The sequence below is a fragment of the Elephantulus edwardii genome, unplaced genomic scaffold (assembly GCF_000299155.1).
Source record: "Elephantulus edwardii isolate Elephantulus edwardi_28Jun2011 unplaced genomic scaffold, EleEdw1.0 scaffold00007, whole genome shotgun sequence".
In the NCBI taxonomy this organism is placed as follows: domain Eukaryota; kingdom Metazoa; phylum Chordata; class Mammalia; order Macroscelidea; family Macroscelididae; genus Elephantulus; species Elephantulus edwardii.
Genome location: NW_006399757.1, coordinates 17,473,254 through 17,491,339, shown reverse-complemented (window position 1 = coordinate 17,491,339; position 18,086 = coordinate 17,473,254). Strand labels below are relative to the sequence as shown.

The 18,086-nt window shown below is 37.7% G+C and overlaps 1 protein-coding gene across 2 annotated transcripts in view; it reads left to right on the top strand.

The window, feature by feature from the left end:
- The window catches only part of SNX13 (sorting nexin 13), a 172,288-nt gene that overhangs the window by 119,544 nt on the left and 34,658 nt on the right, over positions 1-18,086 (top strand). For both annotated transcript variants that reach the window (XM_006880270.1, XM_006880269.1), the window contains 4 exons: positions 1,326-1,458; positions 7,979-8,016; positions 11,995-12,064; positions 16,408-16,547. In XM_006880270.1, coding sequence (XP_006880332.1) covers positions 1,326-1,458; positions 7,979-8,016; positions 11,995-12,064; positions 16,408-16,547 — 381 coding nt within the window. The remainder of the gene's footprint in view (positions 1-1,325; positions 1,459-7,978; positions 8,017-11,994; positions 12,065-16,407; positions 16,548-18,086) is intronic.

Sequence of the window (18,086 nt, the reverse complement as noted above, 5' to 3'; positions counted from 1 at the left end):
TTGAGAATAGGGGGAATTGCTGAACACTTGATAGTGCTCATGCCAAATCTTTACCTAGACCAAGCAGCTCACAAGAGAACGCTGCATGGTTCAAAATCAAGAAAGAAGTGTGTCAAGGATGTATCCTTTCTCCATGTCTTTTCAATCTATATGTTGAAGAGATCATTTGGGAGGCTGAACTTTATAAAGAAGAATGTGGCATGGATTGGAAGAAGACTCATCAACAGCATATGCTACATGGAAGATATAACTTGCTCACCAAAACTGAGGATGATCTGTAGTATTTGCTGCAGAAGATCAAGGACTGCTGCCTTCAATATGAATTGCATCTCAGCATCAGCAAAGCTCCTCACTGTCAGGCAGCATTACGATAGACGGATACAGGTTGAGTTTACTAATGATTTCATCTTGCTCAGGTCCACAATCAACACCATTGGCACCAGCAGTCAGGAGATCAGAAAATTAGTTGCATTGGAAAGTCTGCTGTTAGAGACCTCTCCAGAGTGCTGAAGTGCAATGATGTCAGTCTAAGGCGTGCCTATTACAGACCATGGTCTTCTCAGTTGCTTGCTCTGTATATATTTGAGAACCAGACAATGACTAAAGATGACAGAGGAAGGCTGATGCCTTTGACTTGAAGACCTGAGTATACATGAACTACCAAGAAAACAAACAAGTTTGTCCTGGAGAGGGTGAAACCAGGTTACTCCTTGGAGGCAAGTATAGTGAAGCTCCATCTCACGTACATGTTATGGTAATATATCCATTGCAAAAAAGAAGAGAAAAAAAATCATCCCATTTTTTTCTTGTGTATGTATAGTAATTGATAGATGAGAATACCTTTATTGTTCATTTGAATCTGGCCGAAGAACCTGATAATAGTCTTAGAATTTCATGAATTGGTTAATGTATAAATACTGTACTTCTCAAAATCATTGTAATTTGCCCCTGAGGCTTTATGTGGACTTCTTGTAGACTGCTTCTCTAAATCTCTGAAGATAGGACCTTTTGGGTGTAATTTAGTTACTGGATATACTAGAAGAAAGTCATAGTTGTAGCATACTGTATTTTTATGTATTTAATGCATGCACTGTATGTTTTGGCCAGGCTTTTTATGCCAGAATTATTTACTTAACATCGTCCTTTCCAAGCTTTGTGTGTGAACCGGTTAAAAAATACTACAGTATTATTGTTGACTTCTTGTAATTATGGACCCCATAATGTGTTAGGTGAGACTTCAATGTGGTTGTTGAGTAAAGCTTATGTAGTAAATATAAGCATATTAGCTATATTGGTAATTGGATGTCTTGATTTATTTCAATAAGGTATATGACTTGATGCTGCGAGATGAAAGATTTTACCCTTCATTCCGGCAGAATGCTCTTTACGTACGCATGCTAGCTGAACTAGATATGCTTAAAGATCCTAGTTTCAGAGGATCAGATGACGGTGATGGAGGTAAGATGATGGACGTTTTCTATTTTTACCTATGTGTATGTGCCTGTATATTAGCACTGGTGCTAATTTGAAGACTAAGGTGCACCTAGCTCAGGCCATGGTCTTTCCAGTCATTTACTGTGCTGCAGAGAGCTGAACAATGATTAAGAAGTGATACTTTTGAAATGTGGTGTTGGAAGAGAGTACTGAGTATTTCATTAACTGCAAAAGAACTAAGAAGTGATACTTTTGAAATGTGGTGTTGGAAGAGAGTACTGAGTATTTCATTAACTGCAAAAGAACTAACAGATATGCCTTGGAGAAGGTGCAGTAGGGTGCTCCTTGGAGGCAAAGACGATAAAGCTTCATTTTCTTTATTTTGGGCATGTTGCTAGGAAAGGTTATTCTTTGGAGGGGGGCGGACTTTATGCTTGGAGAAGGTGGAGGGGCAGTGAGAGAGGAAGACCCTCAACTGGATGGATTGATACAGTGACTGCAGCAATAGGTTTATGTGTGTCAGAGATATCTAATTAGCATTAAGGGCATTTGAGAGAAGGGGTATTGTTTAACACATGAAGTCCTAATTGTTGTGGTTGTTATGTGCTGTCGAGTCGTTTTCGACTCATAGCGACCCTGTGTACAACAGCCCTAAACCCTGCTCTATCCTGCGCCAACCGCACTGCCTCTGACACACCCATCCCGATTACCCCAGTCACTGAATCAATCCACCTCATAGAGGGTCTTCCCCTCCTGTGCTGTCCCTCCACCCTCCCAAGCATGATGTCCCTCTCCAAGGACCTGTCTCTCCTTACAGCATGTCCAGAGTATGTCAGATGAAGCCCCAGAATCCTTGAGTCTAAGGAGTAGCCTGGTTTAACCTATTCCTGGATGAATCTGTTTGTTTTATTGGCAGTCCATTCAATACTCTTCTCCAGCACCATAGCTCAAAGGCATCAGTTCTCCTTCTATCCTACCTAGTCATTGTCCAACTCTCTGATGCATAGCAAGTGATTGCAAAGACCATGGCCTGTATCAGGCGCACCTTAGTCTCCAGAGAGACACTGTTGCTCTTGAAGTCCTAATTAACTTACATAAAATAAGAAATTGCTTCCTCTTCTTTTTAAGCCATTTGAAAAAAGTATAGGATGATTGATACAAGTGAAGCTCTATTACTAAATAGCTGTCAAGTTTATTGCTTTTGGTTGTGCTTACATTGTTGGGCAATTATTACAACATTTTTAAATAGTGATGCTTATTCATTTTCTTTATAGTTTTAATCAAAGCCTTTTCCTTTTTAAAAAACTAAATTTTCAGATTTTTAAATAAAACTTTTTGGCACGTCTCCCATTTTTTAAACATTGAAATATTGTCTACTTTTTTTAGACATCCTGAAATAACTATCTAGAGATTAATGTGTAACTAATTTGCCTAAACAACTAAAAGACCACAATAGAGCGTAAAGATGAACGTTCCAGTTTTAATCACGTGTGATAGTGACCTCTGGTGGTTTTACTTGGCAATGGAAGAAAGTTATTCCTGTTTGCCTGTATTTCAGTAGATGGTTGCTTAAGGATACCTTCTCCATCGTTCTTCCCTTCTTCCCACTTTTTCTCTTCTTTCTTTTTGTTCTCGACTGCTTTATTTAGGTAGAGAGTACTGGTGGCATAGTCTGGAGGGAGTTGTGCTGCTCACCTAGAGATGGGCAGTCCCCTCCTGTGTGATTTGCAGCCTTCAAAATCCTGCTGGAGGGTCAGATAGGCATTGACTTCAACTTGAAGGCGATGAGTTTAAATTTCATGTTTTTCAGTTAGTTTGTCTTAAAATTATTAAAATGTATATACTTTGTCCTTTATTAAAACAAGGTCTTACTGTTTTTTGAAAAATATTTAAAGTATACTTTCTTTGGTTTAGTTTTTTGTTTTGTTTTTTTAACTCTTCATCAATAATTTATTCTCATTAGGATCCTAAGTGCTGAAACAGACAACCTAGATTGGCCCTCAGGGTAGTAAAATTCTAAGCTGGGAACATTTTTCAAAATTCCATTCTCTTTTCCTTGTGTTAAATGGGGACAAACACTTGATAGTAAGGGACAAGAAACAGGCTAAGGCCACAGGAGCACTCAGTTCTGAAGGCATCCTCCTCTGGTTGCCTTGAGGTGCAGCTGGAAGGGTCTGGCTGGAGAGCTCTGGCTGGAGAGGGGCCTCTGGCTTGAAGGATCACCTGCAGTTCTGGTTCTTTCGGAAGAGATAGCTGAACAGGAACAGGGAACTTAGGAACCCAAAGAAGCCCATCGTGGTCCCCAGCTCCACAGGCTCCTGACGTGCAGCTGGAGTGCTCTGTGGCTGTGATCCCATTATTTTTTACTTGTTCAACAGTAAATTTTTTGCTTTCTAATGTTACATGCTACTATCTAACTCTTAAACTTTAGCCAAGATTGACTGATTCTAGTGGTTTATATTTTCTTCTTAATCAAACATGTAAGCTTTGCCTTACTTTGTTTCTGAATTCTTGACTTATTCTTTTGATTGAAAGATACAAGAGAGAAGCCGACTAACCAATTGATATATCAAAAAACAAACTAGTTGTTCTCAATTTGATATATAATTAAGTTAGTATATTTGTTTACATATTGTAATATTCACTTGTTATTTAACCAAGAGATACTCTTAGGATGAGATTTCTTGTTTGGCTTTTGTGGCCATAGGGCTGAAGATTCAAGAAATAAGTGCTCTTGAGACTGTGGAGGCAATGTGCCTCTTTCCTTAAGTAAAAAGAACTTACATTTGATGACCTACTTAAAGATTTGGATAGATAGCCTCATAAATGCTAAAAGCTTTGTGTTCACTTTAAGTTATAAATGAATATATCTTAGAAAATATTTGTATGTATTTTTAACACAAGGATACTTTAATTGGTAACCACTTGTGTTCAGTTATACAATAAAACTCCATGGGTGGGGGGAAACTCTAGTTTTCACTTAATGTAATAATTGACTGACTTCATTAATTTTTAAAGCTTTTTTTAATTGTTGTTGTTGTTGTTATGTGCTTTTGAGTCGTTTGCGACTCATAGCAACCCTATGTACAACAGCCCTAAACCCTGCTCTATCCTGTGCCAATTGCACTGCCTCTGACACACCCATCCCGATTACGCCAGTCACTGAATCAGTCCACTTCATAGAGGGTCTTACCCCCCTTGTGCCGTCCCTCCATCCTCCCAAGCATGATGTCCTTCTCCAAGGGCCTGTCCCTTCTTGCAGTATGCCCAAAGTATGTCAGACGAAGCCCCAGAATCCTTGCCTCCAAGGAGTTTCTTGGTTTAATCCTCTCCAGGATGAATCTGTTTTTTTAAAAATTAGTTATGTTTTAATGGTGTTGTGTAAGAGATGTTAAATATATTTGTTTTGCATGCTGTATAGAACTATAATGTTGTTGTTGTTATGTGCCGTCGAGTCGCCTGTGACTCATAGCGACCCTATGTACAACAGCCCTAAACTCCGCTCTGTCCTGTGCCAATTGCACTGTCTCTGACACTCCCATCCCAATTATCCCAGTCACTGAATCAGTCCACCTCATAGAGGGCCTTCCTCTCCTGCGCCGTCCCTCCACCCTCCCAAGCATGATGCCCCTCTCCAAGGACCGGTCTCTCCTCACTACATGTCCAAAGTAAGTTAGACGGAGCCTCAGAATCCTTGCCTCCAAGGAGCCACCCGGTTTAACCCTCTCCAGGACAAATCTATTTGTTTTCCTAGCAGTACATGGTATTCTCAGTACTCTTCTCCAGCACCACAGCTCAAAGGCATCAGTTCTCCTTCTATCCTCCTTGGTCATTGTCCAACTCTCTGATGCATAACAGGTGATTGCGAAGACCATGGCCTGTATCAGACACACCTTAGTCTCCAGAGAGACACCACTGCTCTTCAGCACTTTGGAGAGGTCCCTAACAGTAGACTTTCCCATGGCAATGCGCCTTTTAATTTCCTGGCTGCTGGTGCCAAGACTGTTGACTATGGAGCCAAGCAAACTAAAGCTGTGTACAATCTCAGTCTCTTCACCATCCATCCTGATGCTGCCGATTGGTCCAGTGGTGAGAATCTTTGTCCTCTTGACATTGAGCCTCAATCCATATTGTAGGCTGCAGTCCTTGACACTCTGCAGCAGGTGCTTCAGGTCCTCCTCAGTTTCAGCAAGCAGGGTTGTGTCATCCGCATAATGCAGATTGTTGATAAATCGTCCACCAATCCTGACCCCACACTTCTCCTCATAGAGCCCCGCTTCCCGGATAATCTGTTCTGCATATAGGTTGAAAAGGTATGGAGATAGGATGCATCCCTGGCGTACGCCCTTCCCAATTTTGAACCATGCAGTGTTCCCTTGCTCTGTTCTGACGACTACCTCCTGGTCCAAGTATGAGTTTATCATTAGAACGATCAAGTGTTCTGGGATTCCCATTCTTCTCAGAGTCAGCCACAGTTTGTTATGATCTACACAGTCAAATGCCTTTGCATAGTCAATGAAACACAGATAGACATTCCTCTGGTATTCCCTGCTTTCAGCCAAGATCCATCTAACATCAGCTACAATATCTCTAGTACCACGACCCCTTCTGAAACCAGCCTGGACTTTTGGTAGTTCTCTGTTGATGTGCTGTTCCAGTCGTTTTTGGATAATTTTCATTAAAATCTTGCTTGCATGTGAAATCAGTGAAATTGTTCTGTAGTTTCCACATTCGGTTGGGTCGCCTTTCTTTGGGATAGGAACATATATCGATCTTTTCCAGTCGGTTGGCCAAGTGGTCGTTCTCCAGATTTCTTGGCACAACTTGGTGAGCACGTCCAGGGCAGCATCTTTTAACTGAAATATATCAATTGGTATACCATCTATTCCTGGAGCCTTATTTTTGGCCATGTCCTTCAAAGCAGCCTGAACTTCTTCTTTATCACCATAGGCTCTTGCTCATATGTTGTTTCATGAAATTCTTCTGTGTCTTCCAATTCCTTTCGATAAAGTGACTCAGTATATTCCTTCCATCTGTTTTTAATACTTCCGGGATCATTTAACGTTCTGCCGAAAGCATCCTTGATTATAGCAACTCGAGGTTTGAATTTGTTCTTCAGTTCCTTGAGCTTAAGATATGCTGAGCGAGTTCGGCCCTTTTGATTTTCCGACTCCAACTCCTTGCACATTTCATTGTAATATTTTGCTTTGTCATCCCGTGCTGCCTTTTGAAATCTTCTATTCAACTCTTTAGTATCTTGAATTCTTCCCTGTGCTTTGGCTTCTTTGCGCTCCAGTGCAATTTTCAGAGTCTCTTCTGACATCCATTTTGGTCTTTTCTTCCTCTTCTGTCTTTGCAATGACCGTTTGCACTCTTCCTGGATGACCCACAACTCATCTGGCCTTCGTTCATTTCAGAACCATCTCAGGAACAGATTTGAGGCTTTGAACACTAATGAACAGAACTATAATAGTATGTATAAATTACTTACATTACGACTCAAGACTTCCAGTGTTTTTAAGACAGTTAGTACCAAGAATATGTAGATCTAGTCGAGTATTACAGAAATAGCAATCTATATTTTACACTAAAACATCATTTTATTCCTACTATTTCTTACATTTCCTAGTGGTCTCCGCAAGCAGTGTGTAAGCATGAGGGTTCATGCTTACAGTGTAGCAAGGAATATTATAATATTCTATGAAAATAGAAATAATTCAGTACTGGCTATTTGTCCGTAATGACTTCTTTCCCCTCACCTATGAACTCTTTTTTTCCTCTGCTTTATTTTTATTTTATATTCATTTGCATACAAAATTCACTAATGTGTACCATTCATTATGACTTTTAAGGGCAGGAGTGACTCTCCAAAGAGTTATATGTGTCTTGCACCCTATAGCTTCCACGCTTTTAAAAATAATAATTGTTTGTGGATGTGTGAGTATATATATGTATATATTTGTCATATGCTGAAATGCCTGGGTCCCTGAAGCCCAAGAGTTTTTCCAAAGCACTTATTTTGAATGATGGTGGTGATTGGAGGGACAAACATACTTTTTTTTTTTTTTTAAAAAAAAACAAACAAAAAACCACAAACCTCATTTATTTATTTATTTTCTTTTATTTTTTACACACATACATGAATATAACACACTACTGTGGACATATGCAGACTTATGGTGACTTTCCATTAGGGTCCATGTCAGTAAATTATTATAAGAGGAGACTGCCTGTCTTTCTTGTTCACAGCCACTGGTGGATTCCAATTGCCAGAGACAGTCAGTATTTGCCTTAGTAGCTCAGCTTGCTGTGGACCCTGCCATCAGAGGCCCATGCTTATGTGTGTATTCCTATAAACCTCCAAGCCCCAATACTTGTCTTTTAAGGATCCAGACATTCAGACATATGTCCGTTTCTATTTACTGTTCTCTTCTTACGTCTTAGCTATGTGACTTTCATTCATATTATCAAAACCTTTTTCAAAAACTTGTTTCAGAGATTTTTTTTTTTTATTGTATCTAAGTTGAATATTTTCTCTCCACAGAATCTTTTAATGGTTCTCCTACAGGAAGCATAAATTTGGTAAGTACTATTATAAATAATATTTTTAAAGAGTTGATTACTGTGCTGCTTAGTCAGTAAATCTGTAAGCAAGATCTAACTGTTCACATTGAAATTTTTGTCTTCCCTTTGATTTAGAAAAGAAATCTAAAACTGGTTGGGATAATGAAAAACTGCTGGGTAGTTCTTAAAGTTTTCTTTTAAAAAAATCAGATTTCTACAATTGTTTTTTCTATTGGCTTAGAAGGTTTTACAGTGAATTAAGCAAGTACTTCTGTAACAATTAGTGGTTTAAGAATGTCATCTCAGGTGTGAAACAATGCACATTTTAGTGCTTGTACTATGTGAATCCAGCCTTACCGATTAGTAACTCATTTCCTAAAGTAGTATTAGAAAGAAATATTCACGCCCTCTAAAGGTTTCCGTTTAGTCTTTGGGGGAATTCATTGTATTTTTCCTTTCATTTTCATTATCTTATTTTGTCTCCTGGAGTCCTTGGATCGTGCAGCAGCCAAGGTCCTACAATGTTAAAAGTTGAAGATTTAAGCCACCCAGAGCCATCCTTTGTAATAAAGACTTGACTGTCAAATTTCAAAAAAGTAGCCATTGAAGACTGTAGAGCACATTTCTGCTCTAAACAGATAAGGCTGCCATGATTTGTTGATGAGACAGCAACTGATGTTTTTATGCTACTACACTTATTTCTAAAATAACCAATGTTATTAGGTGACTTAGCAAAACACTTAATCAGTGTACAAAAAATAAAAATAGGAGCTCATTCCTGATGAGGCAGAACTGTTAATGAGGCAGTTTTTGCTCATAGCATCCCTATTGGACTGGATAAAACTGCTCCATGCGCATTCAAAGACTATAAGTCGTAATGGAAGCCGACTGTATGTCTTTCTGTTTTAAAGTGGCTGGTAGATTCACACTTCAGCTTTTCTGTTCACAGTTAAGTGTTTAGCCGTTGAGCCACCAGTGCTCCTAATCTACCATCACTAAACTAAACCCGCTACTGTCCAGTTAACACCAACTCATAGTGATCCTCCATCGGGTTTTTGAGGCTGTACATGTTTACAAGAGATTACCTGCTCGACTGCAGAGCAACTGATGGATTTGGGCTATAGAGCTTTCAATTAACAACCTAATACAATATGTCCTCCTCCACCAGGGCTCATTTAATCGGCTGTAGTTATGTTGTTAGTAGTGTCAAGTGGGAAGCAACTAATAACTGATCCTCTAGTGAGTTTTCAGAGATGGTAAATCTAATGGAAAGAGATTGCCCCTATTTCACCTGTGAAGCAACAGGTGAATTCAAACCTTCTGCCTTTGGGTTCCATTAAGGCACCAGCACTCCACATTTTGTTTCTCTTGATCAGTCTTTCCTGGTATAAAGATACACTTTTGTTCTCTTCTTAAAATGTAGTTGCTCCAGTTTAGGGGCTCTGAAAAAATGTATAAAACATTAGACTATTAACAGAAATGTCAGCGATTTGAATCTACTAACAACTCCGAGGGAGAATGAGAACCTGTCTCCTGTAAAGCTTTACAGCTTCTGAAGCTAGATAAAAGGTCACTGTGAGACAGATTCAGTTGAGTGACAGTGAAGTTGTATATGACAGCATGGCTATATTTTAATCCTGCGGATGGGTCCCGTAGTAATTATTGATGATATGTTAGGATTGCAAAGCCCTTTCTGATCATATATGACTTAAAATGGTGAAATATGTCTGAATGATTACAATGTCTGTGTGTCCTGACTACTTCAAGCTTAGTTACTTACTAAGAGTACCCATAAAATGTAACATATAATCATACTTTTATTGCAACAAAAGGATAGAAGAATATGAAATAAAATCAGTGAAGGGTAAAGTATGTGGGGTCCAGTTTCGAGGAGACCACCCATGCACTTCCAAGAGCCATGTCCCAAGGACAGCCTGTGAGAGCTCATGGGAAGTGTTACTAAGTAGGGGAGCCTCAAATTCATACAGGGGATAAGTCACATCAGGACTTTTTTCCCCCCAGCACATACCAGACCTTTAGATTCTCAGAGAAAGAGAGATGTTCAACATAAGCCACATTGTATAGTTTAGACATAGGGAACTACTCCTTCCAGCTAGAGAGTGGTGGGCAGTCTCCCTAAATTTGAGTTGCCTGGTGCCAACCAAATGTTAACACGCAAGCAGGAGCCAGCATTGTATTTAAGGAAACAGTCTTGGGCATGCTTTATTAATTCTTTTCTGTATAGTGTCCTTAAATTATATGATTGTGTTCCCTTCTATGTATGTCTAGGTATATGTATATGTGGATTTTTTTAAACCTAAATTACATGTTTAAGTTTTTAATATAATTATTGGAGATTGATTCTGGGTTAACATGTGATTGTTAATTTTTTGAAAAGTAATTTTAAAACTTATTTTATTAAACATACAATTGCCATATAGCACACAAGTGTGACTCCTAGATAAATACTTGGAATTCTTGAAACCAGCAGGAACACAAGTAGATACTTGTAGATACTTGTTTGTACATCAGTTTTCACTGCAGCATTAGTCACAGTAAGCAAAAAATGGAAGCAGTACAAATGTTAATCAATAGATGAATAAACAAAACCTGTTGTATGTTATAATGTACTATTATTATTCCATTATATAAAATAAAGTGAAATTCTAATTCATGCCGTAACACAGCTTTGAAGGCATTGTACTAAATGAATTAAGTCAGACACAGAAAGACAAGTATTTAATGATCTTTCTTACATAAGATGTCTAGACGTCTAGGCCAGCGCACAGAGAGAAGTTTACTCGTGGTTGTCAGATGTGGTTAGGTATTAGTTGAGTTTGACTCACAGTGACTCTAGGAACAATAGATCTGAACCCTGCCTTATCCTTTGCCAACCTCATAATCTCCAAAACTTGAGCTCATTGCTGCAATCACTGTCAGTTCACTTGGCTATCAAGGGGTAGGGAATAGAAACAGGAATTACTACTTTAAGGGATAAGGAACTCTGATGGTTTAGTGGTAAGGAATCACACAGCCAATGCAAAGGTATGTGATTTGAATCCACCAGTTGCTCGACAGGAGAAAGATGAGCTGTTGACTCCACTGCCTCTGAAAACCCACTGCAAGATTATGCTGAATGCTACATAACAACAACTTTGAAGACTACTGTATTTTTATTTGAGATAACGAAAAAATTTCAGAAATACATAGTGATAATGGTAAATGTATTATGACTGGATGGTACACTTAAAAATTACTAAAATGGTAAATTTTAATTGTATACATTTTACTAATAGGGAGTAAGCTTTAAAAATTTTAATAAACTGATTTACTTTATTTTATGAGTAATCATAATAATAACTCATTGCTGTTGAGTGGAAACTGACTGGTAGCTGACTGACCTCCAGTAGTTTCCTAGGCAGTGCATTGAAGACATTTATCTCTCCTGTAGAATCAAATTGTCAGAATAGGTCATTCTTTGGGTTACAGCACAGCTCCCTAAAGACTATTCTACCAGTGCTTCTCTGAAAATCATAAAAATAGATATCTATTATTGTATTATGTAGTCTTCTAAACATAACCTGGGTTTTTTGCCATCTATCTGGAAGCAGGAGCGGCATCCACTTCCAAAATGGCTTGCCTCTGGAAACTCTATGAACGAACAGTGTTCAGGCTGTTCGTTCATAGGGTCGCTATGAGTCGCCTACGACTTGACGGCATTAAACAAAACAACAATAATTAAAGAAATAATAAGTTACTGACAAAAATGAAGGAAGAAATAATCTATATAATTGTTACTAAATTATTTTACTTTGTTATTTCTTAATGTTGGTTTTTCTCCTCTAAATATAAATGAAAGGTTTAATGGGAAAAACATATGAAGTTTCTGTGGGTTGAAGATGAGTAATGTGTATATGATGTAAAACTCTTTACTATTTTTTAATAAATATTTAAGTATTAAATATTTGTTTCCTGATTTTCCCCTCCTACTCTTAGTCTTTAGATGACCTTTCAACTGTATCATCTGATGACTCAGTACAACTCCATGCCTACATTTCAGACACTGGTAAGGTTTATATTATAAACACTGAGAATTGGTTATTATTGCTATCCCATAATTACTTTCCATCCTTTTAAAAGTTGGGGTTGTTTTTTTCCCCTACATGTTGTGGCCATATTTTTAAGTTACTGGGGTTTTTTTCCTGTAACATGCTCTTGTTTTATTAAATTCTGTGGTGTTCATTTACTTGTGTATTTGTTGATTTTTCTCTCTAAGCTTGTCCCTATTAACACTTAAATTCTTGAATTTCAAGTATTTTTTCATTTCCAATGAGCTCTTTAAATTGGCCTCTTTATGTTTGAATCTAATTGATAATCTACATATTTTGGGGGGATTTTAACTCATTATTAGATTTTATACATGCAAAATCAGAATAGGTAGGTAAATGAAGCCCTTTTGGTATAGTAAAAGTTTGCAGTAAATAAGAAATGTTTTGTTGAGGTAGTTTTCATTTGTATAAGTTACTGTGGTGTTAGTGTAGGATTTTTTTTTAATATAAAATTAAGATCTCTGTGTGGTTTTGCTTCTCACAAAAACTAGTCTCATTTCACTTGTTTTGTGACACATTTCTGGTATCAGTTATTTGTAATTGTTGTCTATAAATTTCTTCACCTTACTTCGGTTCCTTTATCTTTTTTTTTTTTAATCTTTTTCTTATTGTGTACCAGATCTCCTTCTCCAGAGTTCCTTTATCTTTTAAAAATTAATAGTGCCTGTTATTGCTGTGCTGTTAACAAGGTCATTCCATAATAACCTTGCCAATAAAACCAGAGGCTTTGTTGTTTTTCTCCTTAGCTTTCCTCATCTGAAAATGAATTCTTACTTCATGAGGTTGTTATAGGATTAATTAATTAATTACATTTATTAATGTAATCAGTTTCTTAACTCTGTGCTAGGCATGATATATGAGTGTTTGTTTAGTACATATTCATTTATCTATTGATCTTTGGAGTCTGTGATTCTTGATTCCACATCTTCAAAGTCTCTATTACTAGAAGGACTTAAAGATGAAGTAGTACTAGTCAATGAACTATTCTTGGGTTAATGCATTCTACCTCTTTTAAAGAGTAATTTCTTCACATTTAATATTGTGCTTAATGATTTACATTTAGTTTCTTATCTGGTTGTGAACTGATAATCATTGATGTAGTGAGAACAAAACCCATTGGCTATTTCCATTAGAATATTTCACCCTCCTTCAAAGCTAATATATGTAATCTCATTTTTTTAAAATGAAAGCACCTTTCTGGTTTCTCTGTCTCTCCCCTGTATGTCCACCCTGGTCACAGCCTCTGCATCCTATCTATTTGTGACCTAAATCTTGATTATTTTTCAGATCACTGAACATTTTCTTACATTTCTCTCTTCTCTCCTTTTCTGTTTCTCTTTCTTGCCCTTGTTTTATTAACTCCTAATTAATGACGGTTATTTGCCTGACAGTCTTCTGTTTCTGCTTTTCTTTTTTCGTCCAAACTTGTCTGACACACACATGAAGCCATTCCATTGTTGTAATGCTCCCTCCATTGTGAAATGTTGCTTTTCTAACTTGATGAAGGAGTGTTGCGCTGCATGGTGTCTGAAAGATGGGAAGATATTTATAAATTTTTATTGTAGTTTGAGTGATTACAAAACAAATTGGTTTTTTGTTCAGCATTACACACATTGTGTTTTGTGGCATTAGTCCTCACACTGTGATGACAGCCCCTCCCTGGTTTTCTCCTAGTGCTTCATGTTTCCATTCATCCTTTTTCCTGTCCTTTTCTGCCTTGTAGGCTTTATCCCTGGGCACATGCTTGCTTTTCTGTTTTGTGTGGTTGCTTAGTCTCTGGAGTACATTCCTCCCAGGTGTTGTCAGTCATTTGTACAGACCTGTGTATTGTTTGGCTGGAAACTGAGTCATAGGGCGATTTCATTTCAAGGCTCAGAGGATAACTAGGGGCCATAATCTTTTGGGTTGTGCCTGTCTCTTATCCAACTTATTCCAATATGCCTTACTTTTTTTCCCCCCGATATAATACTGAATTTTGTGATAAATTTCCTCCGACCCCGCCAGACACTATGTATTGTGATCCCTTTCAGAGCAGTCAGCAGTGGGGACCAGGCAACTAGTTCTTCTGGTTTCAGGGTCACTGACACTGAAGTTCATGAGCCAGATAGCAAAGCTTTTAGTTGGCTCCAAAGCATGACCATTATTATGAAGGGCAGTTTTACTTTTGGCCCATATGGAAGTCTAGTGGCTCTGGAAAGTCCTGTTTTCCCATAGAAAGGCTGAATGCATGGTAATAAAAGGAACTCAAGTGGGAAAGCCACAAGTGCCACAAAGAACAGGAAGAAAAGAAAATTCAAGGGAATGATGAAAAGTTTAAGCAGGGAGGTTATAGAAGGATAAAGGCTGTTGTCTTGATTCTGATAAAATTTGAATAGGTTGTTAGATCCAGGTCCTTTTCATAAATTCCACTCAGAGTTACAACAAATAATAATATGTGAAAGAGGAGCTGGAAGAATTCAGTTGACATGTAAGGACAAAAACAATGAACGTCAGGGATATGCTTGGAAAAGCTGTCCCACAAAAAAATTTAAGTCTCTTACCACAACATGAGTGTATCTAGATTTAGACGGCTGATAGAGTATACACTGCAGAGTTTCTGAGCCAGTGAGTTAATAGGAATATTGATTCTACTGACAACTAGCAGTTGTATCGGCACCTGTGCTTAATGTGAATGATTCCACAAAATCCTGGGCACACAGAACTCAGGCAAAGAAATACATGTTGAAAATGAGCTTTAAGAGATAGTTAAAAGCTGTAGAGAAACTATGAACCCACAATACAGAGTCAGCAGACCTAGCAGTTGGAATACTCTAAGCAAGATGAACTGTCACAAGACAAGCTGTCTCTTCTTGTGCAATTAATATCCTCTAAATGTCCTTGAAAACCAAGGGAGGGTTAGCTAGGAATAGTGCTAACTCAATGGCATTGAGTTAGATGAGGAGAACTTAGAGGTCTGAAATAAACTTCAAAACATATGTTAAAAATATAAAGGAAAGAACATGATCCGGAGGCCATAATAAAGCAGTATGAAAAAAGAACTAGCATAAATTCTAGAAGTGAAAAGATATAATGATCAATATTAAAGTCAGTAAGAAATAGACCAAATACAGATAAAAGCAGATCTAGTAAAACCTTGGAGACCTGGGGAAGGAAATGATCTAGAGTAGAAAGCAATACAGAGAAAGATACGAAAAAATATGATAGAAAGTTAAATTTTTTTTAAAGATTCAAAGTGGCATCTATCTATTTACCTAAAATTAATGCAAAATTAGAATGGATTTATTTTAAAAACTACCTGATTTAGATTATATATGGTGGCTTTTTAAAATTTTAAACTCTGATAATAAAAACTCCATTTGTAAGTTAAGGAATATTTAAAAAGAAGGAATTGCTAGGAGACTGGATAAATCTCATTTCCTAAACTGCAAGTTGAGCTTTGTAATTTTTTGTGTGTGTTTAAAGACTTTAATTGTAATACAGATAATGAAAGTTCATACAAACCATTGCTGTTTTGTTATTATTAATTTTTACCTATTAAGCTTAAGTGCTATCAAGTGATACTGTGGTGACATAAGCAATAAGAGTTAAAAGTTAAAAGCTCTTTATGAAGAAAGTCCAAAGAAGGCAATGCTGTATGCTGTGTGGTGGTTGTTATATGCTGTTGAGTTACCTGCGACTCAGAGCGATCCTATGTACAATGGCCCTAAACCCCGCTCTAGCCTGTGTCAGTCTCACTGTCTTGACACATCTACCCCCACTCCTCCAGTCACTGAATCAGTCCAACTCATCGAGGGTCTTCCTATCCTGCCCTGTCCCTCTATCCTCCCAAACATGGTGTCCATCTCCAAGGACTGGTTCTTCCTTGCAACATGTCGAAAGTATGTCAGAATCCTTACTTCCACGGAGCAACCTGGCTTCACTCTCTCTAGGATGAACCTTTTTTGTTCTCCTAGCAGTCCGTGGAATATTCAGTACTCTTGATAACGACCATGGCCATTATCAGGCACACCGGTGTAATAGAGTCATCATATCATAACATCTTATGCTTGTGAGTATGTTGTTGTTAGTTGCCATCACATCAATTCCAAGTCATGGTAAACCCTTTTGAGTGTAGAGGATAGGAATTTGTTTTATCCTTTGGTGACATCCTTTTGTCTCAGTTCTGTCATTTCAGAGTCTTCATTTCTTGTTGTCTTTTTTGTTTGTTTTTGTTCTTCATCTTCCTCCTTTTTTGTATCTTTTGTTCCTCTTCATTTTAATTGACTAGTATATGCTGACTATGACCCATATGCTGTGGCAGGCGTTTGTAATGATCATGGCAAGACCTATGCATTGTACGCCATCACTGTCCACCGGCGCAATCTGAACAGTGAGGAGATGTGGAAAACATACCGTCGCTACAGTGACTTCCATGACTTCCACATGAGAATCACTGAACAGGTAATGTGATTTTTTTTTTAAAAAACTTTGGGTTTTCTTATTTCAGCATTTGGCTTTAAATAATTTTGAGGATGTGAAGATATTGCTCAAAAGTGATGACAGAAAATAAAGTTGTTTTATATGATCAGCATAAATTTTAGAATGATTTTAAACACTTAAATGTTGAGATCACTTACTAACCCAAAACACTATGGTCAAAATATTTTTGTGTTGTAGCTTGGAAAATTTAAATGAACGTGCATTTTTATTTTTATTTTAAAATTTCTGTGTGCATGTGTTGTACTCTCAGGAATATTTGGGTTTGATTTGAAATCTAAGATGGAGATGACTGTAGGACATATTGTTGCTTTCTTTTGGCATGCATAAATCAGAGCTGTACTTACTTTAAATGGCAACTTCTCTGAAGAGTTTCAACAGTTCCTATTGCTTAATTGTTTTTAAATCCAACCTCAGGTAAATGTAATGTTGTTGTTGTTGTTGTTGTTATGTGTTGTCGAGTCACCTGCAACTCATAACGATCTTATGTACAACAGCCCTAAACCCTGCTCTATCCCTTGCCAATCTTACTGTCTCTGACACACCTATCCCCATTACCCCAATGACTGAATCAATCCATCTCATTGAGGGTCTTCCTCTCCTTTGCAGTCCCTCCACCCTCCCAAACATGATATCCGTCTCTAAGGACTGATCTAGCCATACAACATGTCCAAAGTATGTCAGATGAAGCTTTCGAATGCTTGCACCCACAGAGCAGCCTGGCTTCACCCTCTCCAGGTCAAACTTGTTTGTTCTCCCAGCAGTCCATGATATATATTCAGTACTCTTCTCCAGCACCACGGCTCAAAGGCATCATCTCCCCCGCTATCATCCCTAATCATGGTCCAGTTCTCTGATGCATAGCAAGTAATTGCAAAGACCATGGCCTGTATCAGGCACACCTTCGTCTCCAAACTTACATTGTTGTTCTTCAGTACTTTGGAGAGGTCTTTGACTGCAGACTTTCCCATTGTAATTCATCTTTTAATTTCCTGGCTGCTGGTACCAAGAGTGTTGATTGTAGAGTCAAGCAAACCAAAGCTGTCAACAATCTCAGTCTCTTCACCGTCTGTCACGATGCTGCCAATTGGCCCAGTGGTGAGAATGTTTGTTTTCTTGATGTTGAGCTTCAGTCCATATTGAAGGCTTCAGTCCTTGACCTTCTACGGTTCAATTTAATATTAAACAAATATTTTTAGTTCTTACTAGCCCTCTCAATTTCAGAATTCATTACATTCTTAGGAAATGTAAGGAATTATTTTCCTGTCCTGTTTTTTTTAATGAAACATTTTTCTTTAAAAAAAAAAAAACAAAACAAAAAACACAAAACAGCTGTAACTAGGTGAATTGGCCCAGGTGATTTATTGAATTTAGTTTAACTGATAGCCAGCTTTGATTTATTTAGTCAACTGATAGTAAAGCAATAAGAATAATAAATAATGGTGATAACTGATTGGATATACTCAAGCTTTGAAATCATACATCTTCACTAATTTATATATA